Raw genomic sequence first — 16,341 nt, 5'->3', positions numbered from 1 at the left:
CATCAATGGGCTTAATTATCTGTGAGGTTTCTGTGTAGACAAGCCTACCTATCTTCAGGCTGGAGGGAGTCCCAGGTGTGGCAGTGCTACAGGGGCTGAAGGACAAGCTGGGAGGAGACCAGTGTCTTTCATCTTAGCACAAATAATCATGATTGGAGTAGAATGGGGAAACCAATACCTTGTTGGAGCCTTGATGAATGCCTCCCACGGTGACTTGACTCGTTTCATTTAAGTCATTGACCCAAGACCAGTGACATGGCAAGAATGCAGTCTCAGCAAGAAGCTTGGGCACTCTCCGGGGTTGGTGTTTTTGCTGGAGTGAGCACTTTTATGTAATTACTTCAGTTTCCTTCTTGCCTTTGCCCAATGCCAGCCTTACCTTAGATGTGCAGGGCGTGGTATCTGTGATCTATAAAATGTGTGAGACCTTTGGGTAATGGAAAACACAACTGCCAAGGCTACGGTTAGCGCTGAGCTCCCCATCCCTGGGGCGTCACTGAGAGGGCACTGGCTACCGTGAGGTCCAGTGAGGTTCAGTATTAGAGGGAGAGGGAATTCCCTGAGGGACTTTAAAGGAAAAGAGGAACCTTTAGAGTGATGGATTCTTCTTTGGGAAGATGGCCATTTAGTCATAATTTCTTTGGGACTTGTGCTCCAGATAGCACCTGAGGTCTCCTCCAATGCTTCACTGCCTAGATGCTCGGTGTGGGTGGGGACCTCACCTGATCTTTTTCTCCCGTCTATTATTGTCCTGTGTCTTTTTTGCCCTTTATGGCTAAGCACCTCTTGAGAAGACCGCCCCCAAGGAGGGTTGCCACTTCTTCCTATACTCTCATCGTAACCCTTTAAAATCCAGTTTCCAACCTCCTTATTTCATCAAAACTGTTCTCTCCAAAGTTACTCATGACCCCTTAGTGGCTAAATCCAGTGGCCTTTCCTCAGTCTTCATTCTCTGGTGGCACTCTTGATCACTCTCTCCTTGATATTCTTTTTTTCTCTGGCTGTCTCCTGGCTCTTCTCCTTCCTCTCTGAATATTCCTTTGTTAGATTCTTTCCCAAAGCATCCCCTCTAACCAGAGGTTCTGTTTTAGGCCTCTTCTCTTCTCCCTCAGAATTATTTCACACGGTGACCTCATTAACTCCCATATATTTAATGACCAATTCTATGCTGATGATTCTCAAATATACTTTTCCTTTTCAAATCTCTCTACTGACCTTCAGTCTTACATTTCCAGCTCCATTTCAGTATCTTGCACTAGATGTCCAGTAAACTCAATGTACCCAAAAGAAGAATAACTTTGCTTCCTCAACCTCTCAATCCTAACTTTTCTTTTGCTATAGCAAGCAACATTCTCCTAGTCCCTCACACTATCAATCTAGGGAGTTGGGGAAAAAAGGGGCCAGAGGCTTAGAAGAAGGAGATTGGATTCATGTAATATAAATCGTTCAGCACCCATTTGGACTAAGCAGAGATTGAGCAGGTAGGCAAAGTGTGATGAGTCTGGAGGTCATGGCTGAGACCCGGTGGTACTAGACTGTCGTGAATTTCTGGAGAGAGAGAATTTGACTAAAGTGTAGACAAAACCTTTGTCCCATCCTTCTTGCTTCCATCCATGCATCACCTCATGCCCACAAGCTATGGATTTATAATCGGACATAAATTCCTTCCAGGTAGAGCTCCTTTTGAACCCTGCACCTGCCCTAGCTGATCTGCGGGGCTCTCCTCTGTGACCTATAGCACACATTATGAAGCAGCGGTTCCATTTCCTATGATGCATCTAACCTGACAATTTACTTACCAGCATCTCACACACAATAAACCTCTTTGTTCTCAAGTGCATCTCTGATGGATTTGATTAGTTTCATCCATCCCTGAAGAACTCAAAGCCTGCATTCCCTTCCTCCCATGTGATTATCTCTCCTCTTCCCTCAAAAATGTGATTTACTGTCTTATCTCAAAATATTAGCAAGAGTAGATTGTATATAAGAGTGTTCTAGCAAGAGTAAATTTTATATAAGAGTGTTCTCCTGAACAGGGACTTACAGAGCACCAGAGAGGCTTGAGTCATCACCTGATTTTTGATCAATTTAACAAAAACAGTTAGAGATGAAAATAAAATTACGTACAACAAGCAAATAGAGATGTGATGTACAGATAGCTCTCAAACTTTGTTGTGGCCCCGGAATATATAAATATACAAATATATATAAATATAAACAGCCAATTTTTATTGTCCAACCTTCTGATGATTAGTCTCACCAGGTTCAACAAGGTTAGTACCCTAGCTTTAGCACAAAATTCTGCTCAATCCTCCATGTCTTTCTTTTCTCTCTTTTTTTTTTTTTTTCAAAAAAGAAAGACCTTCATGCAGGGAGCTGATTCTCATACTAAGTAAGGAGAGGGTAAGAAAGTATCTAGCAGCCTTTGATAAATATTCTTCATGTGGTCCAAAATATTCTGTCCCTTTGTTTTGAGGAAACAGCTATTTGTGTTTGTTGAAATCTGGAGAAAGCCCCCAGAGTTACACAAAATTGAAGTCATGAGTCAATTCCTGGGAAAATTCTAAAATGGGAAATTAAAGTGATGATTTGTGGACATGTAAATAGGAAGCAATCCAGGCAAAATGGGCTCTGATCTATTACTGGCACATAATGAGTACATGCAACAGGCATCTTCTTTCACTGAATTTGGACATCCTTTTCCTCCCCCCACCCCCACATGATACTCTTTTCTCTTCCTGCCTCAGAATCCCTCCCTTCCTTCAAGCAGCATGTTCTGTACGAAGTCGCTCCTTTTCCCCACAGGTACAATTCCATTCTACTCCTGGCACTTTGAATTGAACTACTCTGATATTATTTGTACTTGCTATTTTTCTATTAATTCCATATGTACTTAGATCTGTCGATTGTGTGCTCAACCCCCATTAGAATGGATCTCTTTATGAGTAGAGATTTTCATTTTTTTTCCCACAATGCTTGACACATAGTAGATGTTTAAAAATGTTTTTATAATTATTTTCTTATCTCTGTTTATTTCACTTAGCATCAGTTCATATAGATCTTCCCATACTTCTTAATATTCCTCATATATATATTTCCTTAGCATAATAACATTCTATTCCAGTAATATATCACAGTTTGTTCAAAATATATTTTATAAGAAAGAGAAGGGGGGGGAAAGAAGGAAATTATCAATTATTAAGCATTTGCTACATGCCAGGCACTGTGCTAAGCTTTTAAGATCCCCAGTCCAATAACTTGGGATGGAGGCACTTTTATATTTCAATTTAACAGATGAGGAAATTGAGGCAGACAGAGATTAAATGACTTGGCCAGAGACACAAAAATAGTAATTGTCAGAAGCCAGATTTGAATTAAAGTCTTCTGACTTAAGGAACCACCTACCAGTCAGTCAATTGACTGACCAGCCATTGATAAAATCTTTGTATGTATCATTTCAATCGATCACCAGGGATTTATTAAGTGCCTGTTATATATCAGGCTCTGGAGACAGAAGGGCAGAGAATAAAATAAGCCTTAAATGCATTACATTTATATTTTAGAGAAACAATATGTGGGGCAGAACACAGGCATGTGAGTGTGTGTGTTTATAGCATAAATACAAATTTATGAATCATTTCTTTTTGGACAGAACCATTAACATAATAGATGAAGGGAACACTGCAGATATTGCTTACCAAATTCCAACTATTTTGCATAAACTGTCTCATTCTACTTTTGTGGAAAAGACAAGAGAGAGGAGAATTAGACAATAACACAATTAGATGGAATCCAAGCTGCTTGGATGACTGAACTCAAAGTATAATTGATAACAAGTAGGTTTACATATAACAAGAAATCTCTAGGTCTCCAGGAGGGATACATACATACATACATACATACATATATATATATATATATATATATATATATATATATATATACACACACACACATATATACACACATATATATGTGTATATATATATACACATATATATGTATGTATATGTGTGTGTGTATATATATATATATATATTTGTGTGTGTGTGTGTGTGTAATCACTAACTTGTATGATGGCAGAAATGATCTAGACAACAGATTTTCAGATGCTTCAGAGCTAAGAGGGATGAATGACAGCCAGAATCCCAAAGAACCTTCACAGGCTGGAGCATGAACATAAATCCGATATCATGAAATTCAGTAGGCACATATGTTACATCGTTATTTGTATTAAAAAGTTAGTTATACAATTTATAGGACAGAAAAGCAATAATTATTTTTAACAAAGACCTGGATTTTCAGTAGACTATAAGCTCTATGAGTCTTTGTAATATGGCTACTGAAAAATATCTGACACAAGATAAGACGCAGAGACAGAATCAAGATGGTAGAGCAGAGGCAGGGACTTGCCTGAGCTCTTCCCTTTTCCCCTTGAAATGATGTAATATTCTCTCTAAAATGTAATCTTCTCTTGTTGGAGTTTCCGTGGGGTCTCTGGAGGCAGCCTTCATTTCAGTTCAGTAATCACCCCAAATGCAGCCAGGTGTTAAAGTCCAAATCCTTTATTGTCTCCTTCAAAGTCTTGCCTCCTTCACTTGTGGCTCTGCTAGTTTTCTGGAGGCCTTCTGGATCTTGGTTTCAGTCGAGAAGCGAAGGAGGAGAACCTGCCGCCACTTTTCTGTCTTCCCTAATTCTGATTCTGGCTGATCTTGTCCGAGCTTATGCTCTCTTATCAAAATTGTGAATCTTGCAGAACTCTAGTAAGTACTAAGTACATGGACTGAACTAGAGAACTATTAAGCACCCTGTTAAACAACCATTGTCTCTATCGATTCCACTGACTTAGCACCTTGTTTCAAATTTTGGCCCATAACAGAAATACCTTCAAGCCATGATTCTAAGCAATTTTTAGCTGGCAGATCCCACAAAAAGGCAGAGTGAAGCAATTCCCCAGCCTGACCCAACTTAGAAGATTGTTACAAAAGGTTTATCACTCCAGGGAGAGAGTGGGGGGCAGTTCAGTGCTGTCCATGGCAGCAGAGTCTGGGGGCCAGTAAACCAGGAACAGATCTTGGGGTGACTGAATCAGTGGCAGTTGTAGTGGTTTGCAGACCAATCAGCCTAAAGATGGTTAAGGGATCAGACACTATGTCAGAAGGAGATTTGCATGGGTTTCTTTGCTAATACCAGGGGCAAGACTCTTGCATCGTCTACACTTGGATCTGGGTCAGACTCCTGGGTCTCAGCCCCAGCACCAGGAGCAGAACTGGCAGCTGCGTGGGAGCAGGGACCCTGCTCACAGTTTCAGAGCTGAAAAGAGTATTTGTGGTAACTCACAAATTATTATGCAATACAGCAGAGTTGTAAACATACTTCTCCTTGGATCATTCCACTTTGGATGAATCATAAACACACAGGTCACCAGAATCACTTCTAGAAACAGCTGAAAACAAATCTGAAGCTTGGGACAGTCTCAGTACCCCACTTTGGCACAAGAAATATATTAGGAAATGACCAAACAACAGAAAAACAATGTGATCATAGAAAATCTGATCATATGGTGACAAGGAGATCAAAACACACACTGAGAAAAGGCAACAAAGGCAAAATGTCTGCATCCAAAGCCTAAATGAAAAATATCCCTTGATTTCAGACATCCTCCAAAAAGGTTCTAAATAAAAGGTACAAGAACAATTGGGAAGAAAAATTAGAGTGATGCAAGAAAATCAGGAAAAAAGAGTCAACATCCTAGTAAAAGCGGCACAACCCCCTTCCCCCAGTACTGAAAGAAATAACATTTTAAAAAGAGAATAAACCAAATGATAAAAGAGGCCCCAAAATCCAATGAATAGAAGAATGCATTGAAAAACAAAATTTATCATATGGGAAAGGAGGGTCAAAAGCTTGTTGAAGAAAATGATTCCTTAAAAGTTAGAATTGAGCAAGTAGAAGCTAATGACTATGAGACATCAAGAGACAATCAAAGAAAACCTAAAAAATAATTATATTGAAGAAAATGTGAAATATCATTAGAAAAACGACTGTCCTGGAAAATGGATCTAGGAGAGATAATTTAAGGAATTATTGGACTAATTGAAAATCATGATAAAAAATAGCAACTAGACAGCATATTTCAAGATATTATGAAGAAAAACTTCCCAGATCTTTTAAAACCAGAGGGTAAAATAGAAATTGTGAGAATCTACTGATCACCTCCTGAAAGAGATCCCAAAATGAAAACTCACCCACATGGAGAAAATATCGCAAGCAGCAAAAAGGAAATAATTCAAATATTGCAAAGCATTCCTGTTGAAAAGATCAGAGATGAATAAAAGTTTGACTTTCATATACAAGATGAAAAAGAAGCATAAAAAAAGTAACCAGGAAAAGGAAATCACAAGGGATTCAATAAGGTTACATTGCTTATATCTCTACATGGGAAAATTATATATTTACTAGTCCCAAGGAGTTTCTCATTATTACCACATTATACATGTAATTGGAAAAAATAAAATACTATTAAGTAGTGAATGGAGAGGGTAAAAGTAGAGAGAAAGTATGATAAATAAGGAGAAAATAGGATGGAGGGAAATACATAGTTGGTACTTATTACTGTGAAAAAATATTACATGAGTTTCTTTGATAAAGATGTCATTTCTGAAACATAGAAAATGGAGTCAAATTTATAGAAATAAGAATTTTTCCTCAATTGATAAATCAAAGATTGAAGAGGCAGTTTTCAAAATAATTAAAACTATATACAATCATATTAAAATATTCTAAATCAATATTGATGAGAGAAATTAAAATGGAAATGATTCAGTTTCTGTCTCACAACTGTCAGATTGGTTAATTCAACAGAAAAGAAAAATTGCAAATATTGGAGGGGGTTTCTCCATGGTGGGGTGAGGAAGAATGAGGGAGAGAATTTGGAATCCAAACTTTGGGGGGAAAGATGTCAAAATTGTTTTTTACATATATTTTTTCCTTGAATTTATTTAATATTTTCCCCAGTTACATTCAAATCATTTTTTTTTACATTTGTTCTGTTAGATTTTTAAGTTCTACATTCTCTCTCTTGTCCCCACCCACTATTAAGAAACCACATATAAAGTTATAAAAGAAACAGTTCTATAAAAGTCAGGTTGTAAAAGAAGACAGATCACCCATGCTAATGAAAATAAAAATCTTCAATAAAAATTGTTAAAAAAAAAAAACAGAGAGGAAGAGAGAATGCTTCAATCTGTATTCAGACACAATCAGTTTCTTCTCTGGGTATGGATAAGATTTTTCATAATAAGTCGTTCAGAGTAGTTGTGGATGATTGTGCTAGTGAGAATGGCAAAGTCATTTACATCTGCTCATATCAGAACATTACGATGACTATTTCACTTTGTTCATGGAGGACTTTCAGTTTTTTATTTTTTTTTCCCTGAGAGCATCCTGCTCATCGTTTCCCAGATAATGATAACATTCCATCACAAATACATAGCACAATTTTTTGAGCCATTCCCCAATTGATGGGTATCCCATAAATTTCCATTTTTTTTTTTTGGCCTGAGAAGAGAATGCCTACGAATATTTTTTGTTCATATAGGTGATTTTCTTTTTTTTTTTTTTTTAATTCTCCTTTGGCATTCATGCCTAATGAATGGATTATGCAGTTTTAGAAATAATTTGAGAAAAAGCAGTATTAAATACTTATTTTTAAAATGGGGCTGCCCTGAGATGGGTGTGACTTTCAGGAACAAACAGGAGACAATCCCTCTGACTTTTTTTTTTCTCATCAGAACTTCACATGAGTTTTTTGGTTAGTTTTGACGGCACAATTTAAGGGAGCTTAAAGAGTAGGGCCCCCTAGATGGGAGGGCTTTAAATTCACGCCATGTAAGAATCCCTTGAAGCAAATAGGAATAATCAAACTGGACCAAAGAGGAACACTCCTCCTGTTCTTCAGCATCTTTAAGTATCTGAAATGTGATCGTCCAAGGAGTGGTTCCGACTACCCCAGCTGAGAGGACCAAGAGGAAGAAACAATCATGACAAAGAAACTGAATCTAGGAAGATTTCTCTCCAAATGAGAGCTGGGCACCATGGGATTGGCCGCCTCCGAGAGCGCTGAGGGGTTTTAGGACTGAGGGCATCCTGCTGGCTGTCGTATAGTGGGATTGTACTAGTGGGCACTGAGGTTTCTTCAAACCCTCTTCTGTGATTCTGGAATATATCTCTGGGTCCATATTCAAGCCTTTTCTAGCTTGAGGGGTCCTTCTAAAGTTTCTGTGGTGTTACTTCAGTCTTTGGGACCCAGGGTTCTTTCTGTCCCCCAATTTATGAGTAGTAATCAGCTTTACTGCCCAGTGGTAGTCTGTGCCAAGTGATGCATGCCCAAAATGTGCTCTTATGGAAAGAGAGAACGTGGAGGAACATTGCCCAAACCTGCTTAGGACATAAATAATTGAAGCCGGTCTGAAGAAGTGTTGAGTAATCGTGTCTCCACACACCAGGTATGTATCATTTGGCACTGACCGCCATTAATCTGAAAAGCGGACTCCGACTCTGTCCAGATTATCTCCGATGATACCGTTAAGCGCGTCCATGATGATGACCTCTCATCTATCTCCCTTTCATAGTGAAGGGCTCTGTGCTCAGGAACGGGGGAGAGAGGAGCTGGCTGAAAGGGAGCAGCCCCATTTATTGAGATTCTCGGCAAGCCTGGATGGGGAGTTGTCAAGTTCTATCCAAGATAAAGGTGTGAAGGGCTTTAGCGTGGCAGAAATCGATGCCGTTTCCATAAACTCCACATTCATTATGGAGAGAGGTCTCATGTTCAAGCTTCCTCCGGGAGATCAGACGAGACAAATGAGAGACACGATGACCCGTGTTTGGGCTGCGGGTTGGAAGGTGATTTAGCAAGTGCCGCAATGCCCACATCATTTCCCCTCTGCCCCTCGCGTGACATATTTAATGAGAAAGCACCTTTCCAGCCATGCTGGGAGGAGAGAGCGGGCAAATGGAAAAGCATCCTTATGTCGGCGAACTCATCGGGCTCGTCCAGCCTGTCAGGAAAGAAATAGCGGCACAGCAGAATACCTCCACTTGGCCTTCTTTCTCCCTGGGAGACGAGTACCAAACCCAGAAAGCCCACTCCCCCTCCCTTTCCTAAGCCTCATTAAACATTTACGGCCCCCACCTCTTCAGCATGGAAGGAAAGGGGCTATATTTTCTGTGCTGATTTTACTTTGTGAAGGAAACACGTTTCTGGAGGAACAAGTGCACTATTAAACAGCAGCAGCAGCAAGCAATCTATTTTTCCATTCTCAGGGCTGGGAAAATGGACTAGAGGAAAGAGACTGGAGAATGAATTGGATGTTGCCCCTAGGGCACTGGCAGAGAAGAGGAAGTGAGAGAGGAGCCGAGGTTTGTTCTCCGAAGAACCATTAGTCCTGCCACACTCGGCTCTCTCTGCCGGCCATCCGAGCCAGCCTTCGGTCCTGATCAAAGCTGGGATGTGCCCTCCCTTGCAGGAGAGCATCCTGAAATTATGGCCAATCCTAGCTGCAGAGACTTGATTCTGCAATGAAGGAGGAGAAAAGCTCATGGTGCTCCCTGCCAGCCCCTTTAAATGACTTCACAGGGAGAGTTAGAAGGAGCTCTGGCTAAAATCGGGGCTGGGTAATCACACAATCAGGCTGCTATTGTACAGATTGCAGAGACAGAGACAGACAAACAGAGACAGGTAGAGACAGGAAGACACACACAGAGAGACAGACAGAAAGAGGCAGAAATAGACACCTAGAGACAGGCAGAGAGGCGAATAGACAGATAGATGCATAGAGAGGCAGAGAGAGAGAGAGAGAGAGAGAGAGAGAGAGAGAGAGAGAGAGAGACAGACAGACAGACAGACAGACAGACAGACAGACATACACAGAGTCAGAGAGACAGACAGAAAGAGGCAGAGACAAATAGACACACAGAGACAGAAAGAAAGGAAGAGACAAGCAGATACACAGAGAAAAACAGAAAGTCAGAGGCACATAGAGACAGACACAGACACGCAAAGAGAGGCAAAGATAGAGACATACAGACACACACACAGACAGAGAAAAACATACAGAGGCAGAGATAGAGAGACATGTACACAAAGAGACAGATAGAAAAACAGAGAGAGGCAGAGATAGACACACAGAGAGAGACAGATAGAGACAGAGATAGAGACACAGAAAGAGACAGAGACAGAGAGAAACAGAAAGACAATAAGACAGAGAAATGGCAGAGACAAAGGTGAAGGAGGAAAGAAACAGACACAATGCACAGTCGTATTGATCATGATCATTGAGAAGCTATATTTCCTATGTTTTGCATGACTGTTCATGTATGATCTATATGAGATTGCTTGCTTTCTCATTGGGGGGAGGGAAAAGGAAGGAAAAGAGATAATCTGGAAATAATTTTTTCCCTAAACTAATGTTAAAAGTTATTTTTACATGTAATTGGGGGAAACAAATTATTAAATTAAAAAAGAAATAAAGAAAATCTATTTCCTTGTAGCTTTGTATCTCCACTTTTAAATTGTTGCCTGATGGTTATTATCAAGAACTTCAGAATGTAGTTGGCAAATTCTGAATATTTCACCTCATATTTTTTAGCAGACAAAAGTGATGGATCTGAGGCAGAAGATGAAAGTGAAGACCAAAACATGAAAACAAAGAGAAACAAGTAAGTAATGACAAGAATAATAATTGGGCTAGATCTGCCATTATGAAATGTGTTAAGTATCAGCCGCTATTCCAATGAAGTCTTTCTTAGGGAGAATTTGGATTTAAGAAGAAAAGGAAAGCTTTTGGGGGGTTCTGCTGCCGCATGATAATGTGGAAGTAATTGTGAATTCTGAGCATCTGTACTAGCTTAGCAATAGTTCTGGCAGGACCTGCCAACCCAGAAGGGCTTTGAATAGAAGCCTAATGATGTCCTATCTGTCTCCTTTTATTGTTTTGATTTGTATTGATTTTTGGTAGCAATGTATATTATTTTATCTCCTTCTCATACCTTCTTTTGATAAAAGAAAAACAAAACTCTTATAATAAATATGCAAAATCAAGAAAAAAGCAGAATCTCACATTGGCCAGGTTGGAAAATGTATATCTCATTTTTCATCTTGAGTCCATCTCCTCTCTGTTGTGTCTAGCTAACGTCTGAGAGCATCACCAGGTAGGCAACAGGAAGATGATGATGATGGTGGGGGTGATGATGATGGTGGTGATGATGATAGTTTTTGACTACTAAAGATGTTGACGAAGGTAGGGAACTGGGCTACACCAGAGTTACCTGCAGTGCTATCCTGTTTTCCTACCAGATGAACATTTTTGGAGAGAGCAAATGGTGTTTATCTAAATAGAGCTGTGGCAGCCACTAACACGATGCACTGGGCACCTTTGGATCACACTTGTGGCCATGTAGAAAGGCCTTCAAATGTGACCTTTGGCTCAAAATGGCGATGATCTGATTCTGACCTGCAAAGCAAGTGCTTATCAGCACAGGGCTGGGAGCTGCTTTTGGTGACTGCACTGTGGCAGCAGGAGACAGAAAGTGAGCGATTTGGGTCCGCATGGATTAAGACAAAAGATAAATTCCCCAGATTTTGTTCAGAAGTCAGAGAGGAGGATGTCTCTCTGCTTTGGGCAATCAGGGAAGAGGGGAACTCGACTCTTCTGAGGCCCCGCTCTTGGGGGCATGCTTCCTGTGGATTTGGATTGAACTCTGGGTTTTTGTGGGGTGCTAGAGTCGGCCCCTATATTCATCTCAGGCCAGATAAATGAAGAGATTCCCTCAGTCCCTGAGTAATAGGAGGGATGATTCTTGGTATCTGTCAGGATCTCAACTTGCTTTTGTGTGTGTGTGTGTGTGTGTGTGTGTGTGTGTGTGCGCGTGCGCTTCCTTGATTGAATCATTGAGCCTGCTTCTTCTTGCCCTACTACAGGGCAAGGAGAAACAGGCTCAATGATTGCTAAACACCTTCAAACAAGGAAGCAAAGATTTGGGAAGTGGTACAACACCCACTAGGCAGGTGGATAGCACAGAACGAGGCCCCAGCTAAGGTCAGGATCAATGCTCTTTGTTTCCCTGTTCAGCACAGGGTGGTTGCACTCATGGATCTCTCTCTGTATCTATCTCAGAGACTTCCATCATTTTCTGAACCACACTTTGAGAAGCAGTGCTCTAGGTGAAATCTCAGACCTCTTCAGGTACACATTCACTTATTTTTCCCACCTAAATGCAACCCCCCAAAAACTTTTTAAATTGATAACCACAAAACATTCCTTTTATTATATTACAGTCAACTGAAATGTGGAAAAATATTTGGTTTTGAATTCTGTGACCCAACGATTTGGATGTTCCTCTCAAAATATAAAGTAAAGATAAGTTTATTTATCAACATGATTCAGGGCCAAAGATACTTTCCCCCATGAGTTTCCTTTGGAAAAGAAATATGTCCCAATGACAAGCTTTTAAATGATTAAAATACTTTAAAAATACTCAGTTGGGGCTGTCTGGCCATTTGTATTATTTTCTGGGAGTGGAATTTTCTTCATAATTCAGGATCTCACATCTTGCCTCAGAACGGCAAGTTGATGAATTGCTCTATTTCCTGCTTTTTACGTAATGCTTGTTCTTTCCCACCAGGTCTTATGTATGTGCCTTGTTATGGTTCAGAAGTGTTTAAAAATATGCACTCTCTTTTAAGAGCTGGAAATACATTGCCAAGAGTTTCATTTAATTATTTTAAGGATTAGTGGTGGAAGGCTTTGGTGCCGACCTGTAATGTTATTGGAATAGGGAGCTCTTGCAAAGGTCCAACTGCCGGTAAATAATTCAGCTCTTCTAAAGTTGATGTTCCCCTGAGCTCTTTAAGATTAAGTGACGTGGGCAAGATCTCATAGGTAACATGCATCAGAGATAAGTCTTGTGTCCAAATCCTCACTTTAAGGCTAACTTTCTATGACTTCACTATCTTGCCCAAATTATTTCAAAAATTAAAAAAATCCCAACAATATCAAAACTATTCTCTCTCTCTCTCTCTCTTTCTCTGTCTCTCTTTCTCTCTCTCTCTCTCTCTCTCTCTGTCTCTTTCTCTCTCTCTCTGTCTCTGTCTCTCTCTCTCTCTCTCTGTCTCTCTCTGTCTCTCTTTCTGTCTCTCTCTCTCTCTGTCTCTGTCTCTGTCTCTCTCTCTCTGTCTCTCTCTCTCTCTGTCTCTCTCTCTTTCTCTCTCCCCCTCCCTCCCTCCCTCTCTCTCTCTCTGTCTCTCTCTCTCTGTGTCTCTGTCTCTCTCTCTCTCTGTCTCTGTCTCTCTCTCTCTTTATATATATATACATATATACACATATATGTAATATACATATAAATATATAATATATATAATAAAATATTATATATATATACATATATATATATGTAAAATGCCAAAAATTATTTTTACATCTGGTGTCTTTGTTTGAGTGACTGCATTTGACAGTAGCCATATCCATAGGTTTCTTAAGTAAATGCTGTGAGACTCTTTAGCACCAAAGGGGAGAAATAACTTTACTCTGTTCTCAATATTAATCAGTTCTAAGACTTGGAAAATATGGACAATCACATCTTAATGACTTCTTGGTAGTTGCTACAGATTTACTGTAATGGAAGGGACCATTTAAAATGTCTGTTGGGAACATTGACTATTACAACATTTTATGAACTGTGAATACTTAGCTGCACATTTTGCATGAAATTTAGCAGCCTTCATGTAATTAATAACTTTGAAAATAGGTACAGTGCAAAGGAGAATACAAATGATGGAACTATGATTGGACCACACAAAAATGATAGGATGTGAATCTCTTGACAGGGCTATATTCTGCTGAATGCTGGAAAAATTTTTTTAAAAATTTAAATTTAAAAGAATTTTTAAAAAAGAAGAAAAAAAGAGAAAAAGTACAGTTTCTGCCTGCAAGGAGCTCTCCAGCTAAAGTAGGAGACACTAAGCAAACAAATATGTAAAAACGAGCTGCATAAAGGATATGGGATGTGGTGGGCCATAGTGCGTTAAGAACGGAGTTCATTAGAAGTTGCACTTGTGCTTTGTTAACAAAACATTTTTCTTTTCTCACCCTCAGTTCTCTTTCCTTTTCTTTTCTTTTTCTTTCTTTCTTTTTTTTTTGTGGGTCCTGACTAGGGAACTTGTAAATTTCCTTCCAGTACAAACTTTTGATCCTAGAATCAGACTGACTAGATGATGCAGAATCCCACTATCCCACTTACTGATGTCTCAGCATGAGGTTGCCATCAGGACCGGGAGTATTAATTTCTCCTCTTGTTCAGAAATTCAGAGATTCCTAGAAGATGAGGAAAACTTAAATCCCAATGAAACAACTACTCGGAGCCTTTAAGGAAGATCTAGTTCCTGTAGTATTTCCAAGGATACTTCCAGAACTATACATTTTCTCTGGCTTGTGTCCTTTTCAACACAAGCTCTTATCCTTTAGAATTCTGGATAGAATCATGTCGGGTACGGGTTTTTTATTACTGTTATATAATGAACCTTATTTTTACCTTCTCATCCTGGATGATTTATTGACCATGAATTTATGTGAATCTTAGAAAATAGGCCTTTCTGCCTAACACACTGGACCCTTGCCTGTGGTCCTTTTAATATTTCATGGATACCAACAGATGATTTGAGTTGTCCATCTGTTATCCTTTCCTGTTTTCCTTTTAAGATAATTTTCTTTTGTTATTACAAGCCCAAGATGCGTGAACATTCCACTGACCAGAGAACAGAAACATGACTTTATATGAAATATGGACATCTGTTATATACATTTAATAAAGAGTAACATGAGAGTAACAAAAATATTTCCATTTATCTGCATCCCCTTCTGAACTTCCTTCAGTTCTTATATGCATCTTATTTTTACCCTTATCCTTGATAAATAATTTAACATTTTCTGGCTGTACATCCTTTACAATGCCTTCTACATCATATTGACTTCTACATTATAATTAGTTAATAAACTATAATTTAACCACCCTCACAACTCACCTTTTCTTTTTACAATGATCTCAAATGTTGATTTCTCAGATTGTGAGGTGTTTTTGATTCACAATAATATACTGCTGGGAAGACTTTGGTGTTAAACCAAAGTTGTGTTTTTTCAGTGATAAGCTGCTTAGTATCAATGAACATGTCGATCGATTTCCCAAACATGATCCGGCATGTTCTCTTCCTTTTATTCACCTCCAGGACATTTTTTTTTTCTCTCTTCTAACTTATACAAGATAAAAATGCTGATGAACACATTATTGGCTGGTAATACCTCTGGATGTTTTGAACTAAACAATATTCTTTTAAAGGAACTTAGCAATTGATAAAATAGCCAGTCTCTTTTGTTTGACTATGGCTATTTTTAAGAAATGTCTACAGTTTTCCATGGCTAATAGCGCACTGTTATTTGCAAACAGAAATATGTAATGTCTCATTATAGAAAGACATCTCTCTTCTGCTTGGATATTATTTATAATGATAATAATGACTAGCATTGTATAGAACTTTAAGGTTGAAAAATTGCATACATTATGTCATTTAGTCCTCACAACATCAAGGTGGGGGCATTGTTACTTTTATTACCATTTTGTAAATGGGGAAAGTGAGATTCAGAGATTAGGCCAGAGTCCCATAAGCCACCAAGTAGCTGAGGTGGGATTTTACTTTGTATTCAGATCCAAATCCAGCACAGTTTTAATCTGCCACCTCCTTGATTCTGCAGGACATACTCCAAGGCAATGGCAAAATGCTCTTTTTAAATATTAGCATCCTTGCTATATTTATGGATGGGTTGGTGTGTATTTTTACAAAACCTTTGTGTTTTAGAAAATCTTTAGAGACATCTCTCTCTAAAGGGGAGAAATTCTAATTCAACAGAATGGAATCAAATTAAAATATCACAAGATGTACAAAAGGAGTAAATGATAGAAATATCTCCCCCTAAAAATGGAAAGGGTCATTGAAAAAATCTTCAAGATGATTTACACATAATTTTAAAGTGTATATGTGTGTGTGTGTGTGTGTGTGTGTGTGTGTGTGTGTGTGTGTGTATAGGAGATACCTTTTGGTCCATATTTTGTATTATGGAGTCAAAGTGGCATATGACCCAACTGTTTTCTATATTATTCATGCATATCTGTAACTATGATACTATGATGGTCTCCAGAAAACCCCCTTAGAAAACTTCATATTTTCTTTAAATTTATCCTTGATATGACAGATATAGACCTTTCTTCTAAATAGCTTAAGGAGGTAAAAAT

At 38.9% G+C, this 16,341-nt stretch overlaps 1 protein-coding gene across 1 annotated transcript in view; it reads left to right on the top strand.

The window, feature by feature from the left end:
* The window catches only part of TCERG1L (transcription elongation regulator 1 like), a 321,919-nt gene that overhangs the window by 267,624 nt on the left and 37,954 nt on the right, over nt 1-16,341 (top strand). The window contains exon 9 of the mRNA XM_074284888.1: nt 10,650-10,719. Coding sequence (XP_074140989.1) covers nt 10,650-10,719 — 70 coding nt within the window. The remainder of the gene's footprint in view (nt 1-10,649; nt 10,720-16,341) is intronic.

Source organism: Sminthopsis crassicaudata, chromosome 2 (genome assembly GCF_048593235.1).
Source record: "Sminthopsis crassicaudata isolate SCR6 chromosome 2, ASM4859323v1, whole genome shotgun sequence".
Lineage (NCBI taxonomy): Eukaryota > Metazoa > Chordata > Mammalia > Dasyuromorphia > Dasyuridae > Sminthopsis > Sminthopsis crassicaudata.
This window is presented reverse-complemented; position numbering and strand designations above follow the sequence as displayed.